Below are 13273 nucleotides of genomic sequence, written 5' to 3'. Positions count from 1 at the left end.
GATACAGACCAAAGGTTAATCATTTTTGTTTTCATTTAGCTGAGACACAGAAGAGAGACCACACGAAGGTAGAGCCACTCAGGTGTATGGCGTTCAACTGCCGTCATTCACATTCATACACATCAGCGTTCAAATGCAAAACACAAAAAAGCATAACAAGTATTTTTGATATTTATTGATATGATATATAACGTTTTTGTTTGCGATGCAGTCTGGATGTCATCTGAGAAATATTGATTTTGAAATTTATTTGATTATGAGAAGACATGAAAGCAGCACAGTGTTAACAGAACAGCTGCGTGGTCATGTTAGTGATCAAACTAAAATACTTGATCTGGTATTCATGAGTCATGACAACATATTTTGTGGGAATTACAATTTTTTTTTAATTTAGAAGAAAAGAAAACAAACGTGCTTGACCCATCTTGAAAATCTCAGCTTTTACAGTACATGTTAAACTGTGCATCACTCCGTCGTGTGCTCTTGTGCCACTGGCCATTTCAGAAAGCCGAGCTGTGTTTGTGGAAACCCCGGTGATCTGCATTACAGCGTGAGCAGCAGTATGTGTTTTGTCTTTCTACGATACACATCTGTGCGTATGTGTTATCCGCCCTCAGCTATGGTGATGTTTCCCTGAGGATGAAACACTGTAACTGTCATGATCGACTCTCAGACCAGTTCAACAGACACTCCATTATTCAAGGAGAGAAGCACAGAAAGCCGTTCCCCATCTATTCCCTGCTCATTTTCTCTCCCCTTTCCTTTTCCGCTCTGTTTTTCTGTCTCTCTCCCATCGCTTTCCCTCTCTCTGCTCTCCAATCTTCCTCACTCTCTGTAGTTGACAAGCAATTTGAAGAGATCCTAAAATTAAACTCCATCCTGGCAGTCGGGGTGCTGGTGAAGGGATTTCTAGCTCCGGCCTTGCGAGTGTGTATGTGTGCGTCTCTTAGTGTTGTTGGTGAGTGCAACTGGCTGGCTGGGCAATTGATGTGATTGTTTTGTAGCGTCTGTTATTCCCACCCGCGGAAGCAGGGTGTTGTGGCTGCGCTATAGCTAGATGGCTTCACGCGTGTGTTGTTGAAACGCCAGTTCTGTCAAGAGTAATAAGGTAGCATGAGTTCAGTGTTTTCGAAATGACTTGGGCTCGTAGGAAAGTTGAAATGTGTGGGGTCGCCTCAAACTTTCCTGACATGTCAGATTTGAATGAGTTTCTCTTTTTATAGTTTTTTTATGCATTTTAATACAAGCGGCATGATATTGTTTACCCTATTTATATGTATTACTGTATAAAACAATGTTTACATGAAGGTGCAGTGGCATCTGAAAAACACCAAGAAAGAATTACATTTACATTTAGTCATTTAGCAGATGAGTTCAGGGAGCAATGAGCGATATGTCATATTGGAGAAATAATACAATAGTTGCTAATACAAAGTTACTAGATTCAACTAAAGCCAGACCACTACCTTTGGGAGACATTTTTTATATTTTTATATATATATATATACATATATATATATGTATATATATATTATTTTAAACCTTTGACATGAAATATTTATTACAACGTTATCCAAAATAGTCCTTTTGGGACTATGACATGAGTTTAAAATTTTCGACAAGCAATTCTTATCACTGGTCTGTCATCATTTACTCACTATGTCTTCATTTTAAACTCGCCAGATCACAAAAGAAGATATTTTGAAGAATGTTAGTAGCTAGCGCTGGGCAAAAATCGATTAATTAAAAAAATGTCTTTAATTTTTCCGCAAGCACTGAACATACTTTAACGTCAATGTTATTGCTACTACTATCCACTAGATGTCACTTTTCTTTTTACAACGGGTGGATGTTACAACAGGGAGCATATCATCATTCATTGCTTAATTTACATGGTGGATGAGGGTGTGTCGTCGAATTAAACATCACCTTCACATAAAAGGCAGCGGTTCATATGATTGAAGCCCCTCTTTACGGCCATTTTTGTGAAATTTAGTTTGTTATACTGTATCTGTAAATAACCTGCTCTGTTTCAAAAAAAAAGTTTAATATACAGGTTTGTGGCTCTTCATTTCATTATTAATTCACAGTTCTAATGTGATATTTACTGATCTTTTCTATAAATATCTATTGGATTTGTATCAAACCTATAATCGTTGAATCGAATCGAGCGTTTGTGAATCGGAATCGAATCGGAACAGCAGAATCGATACCCAGCCCTATTGGTAACCAAAAACTGTGGGGCCCCATTGACTTCTATTGTATGGACACAAAACCACTGTCACCAACATTTTTCAAAATATCTTCTTTTGTGTTCTGCTTTAGAAAGTCATACAGGTTTGAAATGACAAGAGGGCATGTAAATAATGACAGAATTTTCATTTAGAACTCTTTCTTTAACATACCGTATATGATCAAATATTTTTCTTTTACATTTGTAGCTCCTGTAAGCAGCGCAAAGACTATCGGTTTGATCCCTTTGAAACATACACTGATAAAAATGTATAGATTGAATGCACTTTAGATGAAAGCGTCTGCCAGAATGCATAAACGTAATGTATACTGCATGTAAAGACTCCCAATGTAAGTGCATACCTGCACACGTAGGTGTATTCTTCGGTATTTTCTGCGTGTAATTGACAGCACATCATCTCACAGATGGTGTCGATGGAGCTCAAGTTGTATTTAACCCTGATGCTCCTTTAATCTTACATTCTATCTGATCTGTCTTCACCATTCTGTTTGAGTTAGAACATCTCTGAAATGAAGTCATCTGGTCACTGTCCACCCACTCATTCAAAACGACTGCATGACCACCTGAGACATCCTGAAGTCTTCTTTTAACTAATGTGCCTCTCTCTCTCTTTTTCTTTGCAGATAAACCGGTTCATTTCTCCGAAACTGTGCCTCCCGATGGTAAGTCCCCATGAGAATTCTCCTGACCACAGCGTTTTCAACCTGCCCAGATAATGATCTTAGCTTAGACCTGTCTGCTGTTTGAAGTGGGCGTCGTATCCCACCACCAGCTTGTGTGTAGCCTGTTAACATGGGCAGAGAGAAGCAGGGGTGAGCATCAGCTTTGATGTAGAAATCTCTTGACAACTTGATTTATCTAGATTGGATTTCTCGGCAAAGAGGGTGGCAGGCTTCTCGGGCATGTGGCAAAAAGTTTACTGAGCGCAGGAAAAATAAATCACAAGTGAGATCTTGTTTGTTTCTCCCAGACGCCTGAGATTATGAAGACAACTTTGGGTTATCTTTCACATTTGTTGTCTGCAAAAAACCCTGCCATGTTTCCGAGTATGCAATCAAACTTTAGAGATTCGAAGATGACCCTTATAATTATTCCAAGAAAATGTTGTCTAAAAATTCATCCGTTGAGATTTTTTTATATGAAAACATATCTGAGAGCTTCAGTATGTCTCCGGAGATATGAAGGAGAAACTCAGCAGTAAAACTTTCTTCTGGGCATTTTTTCCTGAAGCTGATTAACCGTCTGCTTTTGCCAAGTTTATGAATATAAATCTCAGTATTAAATGAGGAATTGTTTTTGTTGTTGTCACCATGTTCTAAGAGTCATTAATTATACAGGAACAATTTATTGGCAAATGGCAGATTTCTGCACAGATTAATTGGAATAAACATCTGGTTTCCCCACTTTGTTAATGAATATTTATATGCTGCGACGTGAAATGGGGTTTGAGGTTACTCCTGAGCTGCTGGCAGTGTAGATGCTTCTCTTTATGAGCTGGATGGAGCTCCATTACGGACAACGTTGTAAATACTTGAACAAAATAGCCTTTGTGGGGGAGAAGTGCTTAGTAATGCACCAAAATGACACACGTTGTATACTTAACTCTTCTGCGTGAGCTCACGCAAACATAGTTTCATCATGGCCACCGTCACAGAACCACACAGCAAAATTCGTTATATAGTCTAAAATGCAACCAACAAATAGCAATTATGCTGTGAGATCAGCGGCGTCATTTCGGCAAACGGCTCCGCAGGGGCCGAGCTGCATTTGCGCAGTAATTGCACAATCACCTGCTCGGTAGCATTTCCTGCTTTTGAGGGGTTTGTGTTGAAAATCCCTCCATTTACAACAGCTCAGAGATGAATTCCGCTCCTCTGCAGCTACAAGACAATAGTTATTATCTCCCTGAAACTGTGTCCATGTGGCAGCGCTGGGTAATTACAGTTGATTGATGTTTTGATTAACCTTACTCCTCGCCAACACCTCGCATCGGAAACTCCTAAAATTGTACTTCAAATGTATACGTCTGACTCGGAGTGAAATTGAAGCAGTATACTCTTCTGACTGCATTTTTAATAGAAGCTTAATGACATCAGAGATCGCTTTGAAAAGCAGGACCAGACGACAAGAGCTTCAAAAGAATTGCGAGGCTCCGAGTGAAGTTACTAAACTCATTCCTCCCTTGATGCCTTCTAAACAGTAGGCTATTGATCACACACTTTTCAATATATGGAAGTTTCTTTTTTCTCGCCTGTTTGTTTCTGCTCGAGCCGACCGGTTAAAGCCACAGGCAGTCCTTAATTACATTTCCAATTGTTCTGTGCGTTCTCAGATGGAGGTTTCTTTATGTAGCAGATTCTACAAACGCGCAGAAAAACTCTCAGCTTTCAGCTTTCTCATCCTCCGGCCTTCAGCCACTGTCTTCTGAGGCTGCTTTGCATCAAGGGAGATCCATTGGCCAATTACACTTAGTCCTGGCTCAATCCTCAATCCTTCATTGTCATATTAATTTGTTACAAGGCTGAGATGCACTTATATGAAAGCATGTACATTAGGAAAATGAGCACGAGTGGAAAAACACTCCGGTGAACATGTCCCCTGTTTCAAGGGCATAATGACACTCCCTGACCAAATTATCTACTGATATTTAATTAAACCAAATTGCATTAAAGACATGCAGTGCTTTTCAATTGTAGTACATGAACAATAGAAAATGAAATTGTTTCTCTTTCAAATAACTGAAGGTAATTCAGGGCTCAACAATAGGGATTTTTATCTAGCTGGCTAACATAGATGAGAAATCAACGAAAGACTTTTTATTATTTAATAAAAAATAGCTGTGTAACATTGTAGATTTGTCTTTATATAAAACATTTCATATTAAATGGATGTAATATAAAATACAATATGTATATTTAAAAAAATGTCCATGAAAAATGATGTCATTCTTGTCATGGGTAGCGCTGTTGTACCAAGATTCTTCAAAACATCTTCTTTTGTTTTCTGCAGAAGAAAGTAAGTCATACAGGTCTAAACCGAGTGTGAGTAAATGATGACAGAATTTTCTTTTTTGGGTGAACTATCATTTGAACATCTGGCTTAATCGGGCAAGCAGAAATATTTTTATTAATTGTCTTTAAGCTGCTGTCCATCAGCGTTTCAGTCGCTCAAGTCACTGAACAAGCAACACGAGCAACATTGCCAGATTGAGTTTTAGTTTTAGTTGCCTACATAAGGGTCACTTGTGCAAAAGAATTGGCAGAGCTTTGTCACGTTAATTATCTCTGTAGCGTTGTAGAAAGTTGGCTTGTGAAAACGTCTTGCATTTTGTAAAACAAATGCGTGTTTGTTTTTTATCTTCTCGCTTTTGAAGTTTCGAGTGCAAAGCTGCCAAGCGATAAGCCAGAGAGTATTTCTGTGCTTGGATGGCCTGGGTTTCTGCTGTCACATGTTGTCATGTCGGAAAGGAATAGTTCCCCATGAGTTAAAATCTTTTATTATTTACTTGGTATTTTAAAGTATCTTCATGTCTCTTATGTCAAAGCTGTATGACTTTCTTCTGCACAGCACAAAATAATATACATATTCTTAAGATATGAGAACGTTGGTTACCAGACAACTAGACACCATCGACTTCCATTGTATGGACGCAAAACCACAATCCAAAATCTACTTTTGTGGTCCACATATACAGGTTTTCCTCCACAAGAGGTTTAATAAACAATGACAAAATGTTTATTTTAAGGTGAACTATAACTTTAAGAACTAATCTATGAAATGCATTCATGTAAAAACAGCTTCACAGTTCAATTTTGAAATGCATTTGTATGTCCTGTTTGGCTGTCATCGTCACTAGAAGCTCTTCTTATTTGTATAAAAGAACCATCAACCATAAAGAAACATCAAAGCTTTCTCGAACAGACCAGGATCAGATGTTTGACTGGTTTGAGAGCATGTTTGAGGAAAGATGTCGCCTGTAGCAGTAGGTCACCTAGCATTCTTACTATTGGGTTTAATTTGGGTCATGTTGGAAATGAGATACAGTAAGAAACGGACAGGGTAACTCACCGTCGCTTACACATCTGTGTGTGTGCGGTAATGAATACACTTCTGAATACAGAATTGCGTTTGGCATTCGTCACAGTAAGTTTCCTCCCCGAGGGCCGAGCTGTACCTGCAGAACATAATATCAGATTGAAATGAGTAGGTGGTTGGATGACGGACTGGGATGTTTATGTGGCACCAAACTGTGGACTTAATACCTCACTTAGTTGATAATCTGTCAAGTTTCTGCTTTGAGAAGCTCTAACAGCTTTCTAGACATAAAAGGAAGGACTTATGTCATTTATTTAGCTATAGCTGTGTGTTCTTGTCAGCAGAATAAATTATTACCAGTCTCTTATCTTAATTAAATCTTTTCATGTCATGGATTTCACACAAAAGAGCCAGAAAAATCATGTTCATCTCTTTTTTTGGGCTGGCAAGGACGGGGCGTATCAAGATATCAAGTATGTGCCATAAATTCATCTGGGGATTTTGTGAGAAAATGCGATTCACCTCTAAGTTTCTGAAGTTGACATTATGACGGCTGAGCTTTGTTGCCCTCTTTGCTGTCGGTACGTAAACACAGCCGCTGGATATTCTTGAGTTCGCTTGTCTTTGTTGTTCTGTAGAATCAGTGTTTGCTTGCATAAGCAACAAACCGAACCGAGCTCGACACGAAAAGAAACGGGGGGTGTCAGCATAACTTGTTTTGTTATTAATCTGTCTAACATATTCTCGACATAACGCAATACTATGTTGCACAGAAATGTAAGCTATTGATTTTTAAAGGTGAGAGATGGCAAGTGTATATATTGAGGGTCAGAATGTCGACAAGCAGCGTGGCAACGGATCTGTAAGCGAGCTGGTTTATTTCAGAGAAACACAAGGAAGACAATCTATACTGACATTGGCGTCCGTGAGTTTTTTTTATGATGGCTCTTACCTGGACCTCGAATGGATCATAGCAGTATTCAGACTACAATCTTGTCTTCTAGTCAGATTGAAATTCATCAGTGGTTTTAGAAATGTGACATTGTCCAGATTGCTCTTCCTTTTGAAGCCGTAATCTTTTTTTCTGTGCGTCTGGCACCTCGGTTGCTCCCTTCAATAACAACATTGGCCAAGTTGTGACAGATGATTCGGGTAGAGCACTTAGTAGATCAGCATTGAGATAAATATAGTCCCGGTTAAGAGAGAATGTTTCCTGATGTAGTTCTGGATTTAATTGTTGTAATTATAATGCATGGCTGTAATGCATTTCAGAAGATGATGAAACGTTAAGTGGTATTTACGGAGCATCTGCAGATGCTCAAGTGAGGGAGAAAATGCCTTGCGATGCTGCGTTGCAAGATTGATGCGTTGGTTTGACTCGTACATCCAGGGCTCGGCCTCTGTTGGCAGGCTTACAAGGAAAAACGACTTGATTGGACCCTAATATGAAGGTAATACTGAAAGTTTTTTTTTTTTAATTGTTAATCGTACCAGTTAAAATTTCAAAGCTCTTTAGTCTCATTATAAAACACAATTATGTTGCATACAATTCAGGTTTTATTACACAGACATTGACTTGTGTTTCTATTAGTATAATCGTTTAAGACTGACTTATGCTACAAATCCTGCCAAGCTGGTAATAGTTGTTCTTTGGATGTTGTCTTGATATGCAGTGTAACCAAACAGTTGTGCATCCTCTAAGCGCGCAATATTTATTCCAGTGGTTCTCAAAATGTTAAGTTGAAAGGCCCCTTTTGTGTATAGTGCATCGCTTTGCGACCCCCAAATAAAAACTTCCTGTCAAATCCTAAAATTATTTTGATCTATGCAGACCCCTGGATCCATCTTGCCCCCCCAGTTTGAGAAACACTGATTTATGGCCTGTATTCACATTTTATCACATATTCAGTTCAAAATTGTCAGGAATCACAGAGAACGAACCCAAGCGCAGGCAACAGGAGATGAAGGGGTTAACAAGACTTTAATAAATAATAAAACAGGAACAAAACAAAAACCCACGAGGGAGTAACAAAACAGTACACAATAACAAATATGATAAACGGATTACTAAACACTCAACAAGAACTCAATATTAAACACTAAGACTAGACTATACGTTACGTTACGTTACGTTACTTGACAAGGTTTCAAGGACACAGTAAGGAGTACAAGCAAGGGATATTGTACAACCAACGAGCACCAGACAATAGACAAGAGGGTATTATATAGGGAGACTAACAAAGGGGATAACGATGGGCAGGTGTGGGTAATGCGACACAGGAGGAGAGCTATACTAGAAACGAGAAGGGCAGGGCCAAATGACGAGACAGGAGAGAACGCATATTATGTCCTGATTGACCATAATATGTTCCTCTCCACATAAAACACGTGGGTCTGTCATGATTCTGCCCCTAGACCAGAAAATCAAGACAAGAGCAGGCAGAATCATGACAGGACCCCCCCCTTTAATGAACGCCCCCTGGCGTTCACCAAAGGAGCAGACTAACGAGACAAGACTGACTGGGAAACGGACAACATCCAACAAAACATGGTAAAAAACAACAAGGGCAGACAGGCAAGAATAATCAATGGGTTGGGGTGACATAATAAAAATAACAAACAGGGGAGGGGGGTGGGGGAACACAAGAGTTCATGGGGGGAACACAAGAGTCCGGGGGGGTAAATCCGTAGGGATTGGCACAAGGGGGAACAGACTTTGTCCCTGGCGCTCGGAAGCGCGGAGTACCAGGGTACACCCTGGGGGGCGGCGCTCGAGAGCGCGGAGGCCAAGAGGTTCTGGGAGGGGCCGGCTGAGGAACAGGACTTGACGCCGGCTGGAAGGCCGGCAGGGCAGGACTTGACGCCGGCTGGAAGGCCGGCAGGGCAGGACTTGACGCCGGCTGGAAGGCCGGCAGTGCAGGACTTGACGCGGGACTTGGGACCACCGGACTTGGGACCACCGGACTTGGGACCACCGGACTTGGGACCACCGGACTTGGGACCACCGGACTTGGGACCACCGGACTTGACGGGACCACCGGACTTGACGGGACCACCGGACTTGACGGGACCACCGGACTTGACGGGACCACCGGACTTGACGGGACCACCGGACTTGACGGGACCACCGGACTCCGAGCCGCCCTCCGTTGCCTCTTCTTCTGCCGAGCCACCCGCCTGGTGGTCGGCTGCAGGAACGAAGTGAATGGGATGGGCGGCTCGGGATTGGAGGCCTCGGACGAGGACCCCCAAGATTCCCGCCTCCCCCGCTTGCCAGTGAGACTGGGCGGTTGTGGAGAGGCTGTAGGTGGTTGAGTGGACCTTCCCCGGGTGACCACACCCAGGACACAGTGCTCCGGGACAGACGCCAGACCGGAACGAGAGGCTGGATAGCAACTGGAAGAGGAGCTTCTACGTAGCTCCTCTCGAAGCTGCAGCTGCTTTACCAAGTGCGGGAACGGTTGATACACCATCTCCTCCCGCTCCGGAAAAGGCGGAGGATCGTCCATCCCAGCCACCAAGTATGCCCGGACCAGCACATCGGGAAGGGATGCCTTCCTGGCCTCAATGTCCCGGGCGTAGTCCAGCAAGGGACGCTGGCACTGGGAAGGGAATGGGCCTCCTCCGGCATGGGACTGGGAGACCATATCCTTCCACCACTCAGGATCGGAGGTGCACGGCCATCGGGGAAAGGTTGCACCATCCATGGATGCCTGCTGGGTTCTGTAGTGGCTCGTTGGTTCTGTCAGGAATCACAGAGAACGAACCCAAGCGCAGGCAACAGGAGATGAAGGGGTTAACAAGACTTTAATAAATAATAAAACAGGAACAAAACAAAAACCCACGAGGGAGTAACAAAACAGTACACAATAACAAATATGATAAACGGATTACTAAACACTCAACAAGAACTCAATATTAAACACTAAGACTAGACTATACGTTACGTTACGTTACGTTACGTTACGTTACGTTACGTTACGTTACGTTACGTTACGTTACGTTACGTGACAAGGTTTCAAGGACACAGTAAGGAGTACAAGCAAGGGATATTGTACAACCAACGAGCACCAGACAATAGACAAGAGGGTATTATATAGGGAGACTAACAAAGGGGATAACGATGGGCAGGTGTGGGTAATGCGACACAGGAGGAGAGCTATACTAGAAACGAGAAGGGCAGGGCCAAATGACGAGACAGGAGAGAACGCATATTATGTCCTGATTGACCATAATATGTTCCTCTCCACATAAAACACGTGGGTCTGTCATGATTCTGCCCCTAGACCAGAAAATCAAGACAAGAGCAGGCAGAATCATGACAAAAATGGTGATACATATAGAAATACTGTAGGAGAGTAAAGTTGTCATGGGAAATAATGCCTGTAGTGATGTCAGAGGATGCATACAGTACTACCAGTCATGTTTCTTTAAAACGTGTTAAGCCCTATAATACTAACTTAAAATACCAAATGCTTTATTTTATTAGTCACAGTTTTTGCACTACATTTTTCCTTTTCGCATTAAAAAGAAATCCGCGCAGCAGGAGCTCTGCTATCCTGAAAAATTTGTGCTTCGGTTTCTCTGTCCAGTCTAGTTTACCTCTAATCCAGAACTGCTTTGTAATTCTATTCAAATGATCTGCAGCAGCACATTCAATGTTTGTGGCCGGACTGCTGCTGACATGATGGAGTGGATATGTGTAAAGACTGCAGGAAACCATAAATCTCCCCATTTAAACCCTTAAAACATGATCCTTCTGCACTCACCCTCTTTCTTCTTCCCACCTATTTGCATAGGCGAAGGATTGTGATGTTTGTCTAACCAAGGTAGTCTACAAATCAACAGGTTGACTTTTTAATTAATTCCATTTATTTTTAAAGTCTTTAAAGTCATTGTAACAGAGATGTATACATTACTATATATAGTTTTGAACAAAAAATAGACCTATGGGCACTAGCGATTTCTGTGTCTATTCCCTGTAATACGGAAGCGATATAGCATCGGGCAGTTTTGCAGGTCAAATTGCCCAGTTGTGTGTGTTAATGTTTGTCTTTTGCCTCTGGTCTCATATACCCAATAGGAGTTGCACTCATCCTCATCTAATTTGTATTGTTTTCCAGACTACCCCTTAATGGCTTGTTTGACATGTGTGCTCCGCACCAGTGCACACAATTATGACAAGGTGCTTAGACAGCCCGGCGAGGCTGGAGGCAAACATTTCCATTGACACTCGTTCTTTTACGGCCGTGCCCTGCCGAGAACCAAGAGCCATCCTTCGCCTTGAGTGATCGTGATAGATGTGGCTATGTGTGACGTTTCTCGGATGCAGGCGAGAGCGACTGCGTGTGTTCACATGCATGCAAACTAGCATTGAAAACGTATTACATTTGTGTGCTCTGTACTATGTAGTGCTGGAAGGCTTTTAATTTCAACCGCAAAGGTGTGCTTAGTACTTTGTTGTGAATAATAAACTATTCTGCTACTCATAAATAACAATAATGTTGCGTTTATTCGATACAGCACTGAATGTTCACAGCGCAATGCAGCACCCTGTCGCATATCAGCGCAAACCACTAACAAAATACGTATAATTACTTGGGATTGAATTTAAAATGTGCAACATTATTGACGTGTATAGTTTGAGATAAATAAAAGCACAGACCAAAAAAGAGCAAAACAAAAATGTTGGACAGCAGTTAATCTACAAACGCCTGCGTTACGGCAATGTACCCACGTCCATTTTTAGATGGAGAAGAGTCGTCGAACGGAACTGGACAAAAATGCACTTTTAAAAACAACGGGGAGAGGGAAGTTCTGTCGAGAGGACATGTTTCACTATCCCGTTTGCCTTTAATGATACATCTCAGAATCTCTCATTGAAAGAGGACAAATAAAGAGTGCTTTGTATGCAGCCTTTTGCGACTCCGGAGAAGCTGCATCAATATCATTTGCATAATGAAAGTGATTGTATGTGTCACAGGAGGAAGAACCAGGCAGCTGGAAAGGTGGAGATCCGAGAAGGAATCTTAAAGTGTCCCCTACGCGCGAGAAAAAACTTGACAGGGTGAAAAAGCCGTCTAGTGCCTAAACAACGATGTGTTACGATGTGAGCAAGACCCCTTTTGTTGCTCTTGGAGACGCATTGGGAATTCAGAATGAAAGGGTATGCATGTGCACGCATAACCGGGGAAATATGCTTCAGATATTCAGCAATGCCCTTTAGTGTGTTATTCTACCAGGCACTGTAGCAGTCAGACGTTTGTCTCGGGCCACAACGGGATTGTCGTTCTCAGAACAGGTCTTGTAAAATAACTAACCTTAGGGGTTACGCACCCCTCGTTTTCTTCACATGTAACATATTACGCATGTCGCTCTGCATCACAGGAGGCCGGCGTGATCTCTTCCAGCTGCTGTTCTGTATTGTTTCCCAACACGTTCAGGCATCGTCTCAGTCTCAGGATAGGTAGTCCATCATGATGGGGTCTGATTTCCCTGAATTATTTCAACCTGAGTATTGGATCAGTGCTCGGATAGAATTTGCAGCCCCCAAAATTAATGAGCCCATCAGAGAGGCCCACCTAGGAACTGCATATCGACCCCACAATTTCAGATGCCCGTATTGAAGACAGTCAATCCCCTGCTGACGGAAACCTTCTCGTTAGATTTGTATCAATATTTCAGTCACACTTTGTGGCGTGGGGAGATGACTGCAGGAGGTCTGTTTCAGATGCTGAATCTCATCCCAAGTCGAGATCGTAGGCAGATGTCATTTACATTTCTCTTCATGCTCTGCCTGGCTTTTACTATCTTAAACTGTCTACTTGACTGCAATGCTCTCTGCCTGTCTGTCTCTCTCATCATCCTCAGGATTCTCTTTCTATCATGCTTTCCTCTTATGTGAAGATATCTCCCGTAGACACAGATGAGATTGAGGCATCTGTGGTTGAAGCTTCAGGAAGAGGAGGAGGATGCTCTTTGGGT

General features: G+C 42.0%; 1 protein-coding gene across 4 annotated transcripts in view; it reads left to right on the top strand.

The window, feature by feature from the left end:
- agrn (agrin) overlaps positions 1-13273 on the top strand; it is a 203290-nt gene that overhangs the window by 83621 nt on the left and 106396 nt on the right. For all 4 annotated transcript variants that reach the window (XR_013787839.1, XM_079477927.1, XM_079477926.1 and 1 more), the window contains one exon: positions 2878-2916. Coding sequence is in view for 3 of the 4 variants with exons in the window: in XM_079477927.1 (XP_079334053.1) it covers positions 2878-2916 (39 nt within the window). In the remaining variant the exon portion in view is untranslated. The remainder of the gene's footprint in view (positions 1-2877; positions 2917-13273) is intronic.

Source organism: Barbatula barbatula (assembly GCF_947034865.1).
Source record: "Barbatula barbatula genome assembly, chromosome: 17".
Classification (NCBI taxonomy): domain Eukaryota; kingdom Metazoa; phylum Chordata; class Actinopteri; order Cypriniformes; family Nemacheilidae; genus Barbatula; species Barbatula barbatula.
Note: the sequence above shows the minus strand (reverse complement) of the source record. Positions and strands in the feature narration are given on the sequence as shown.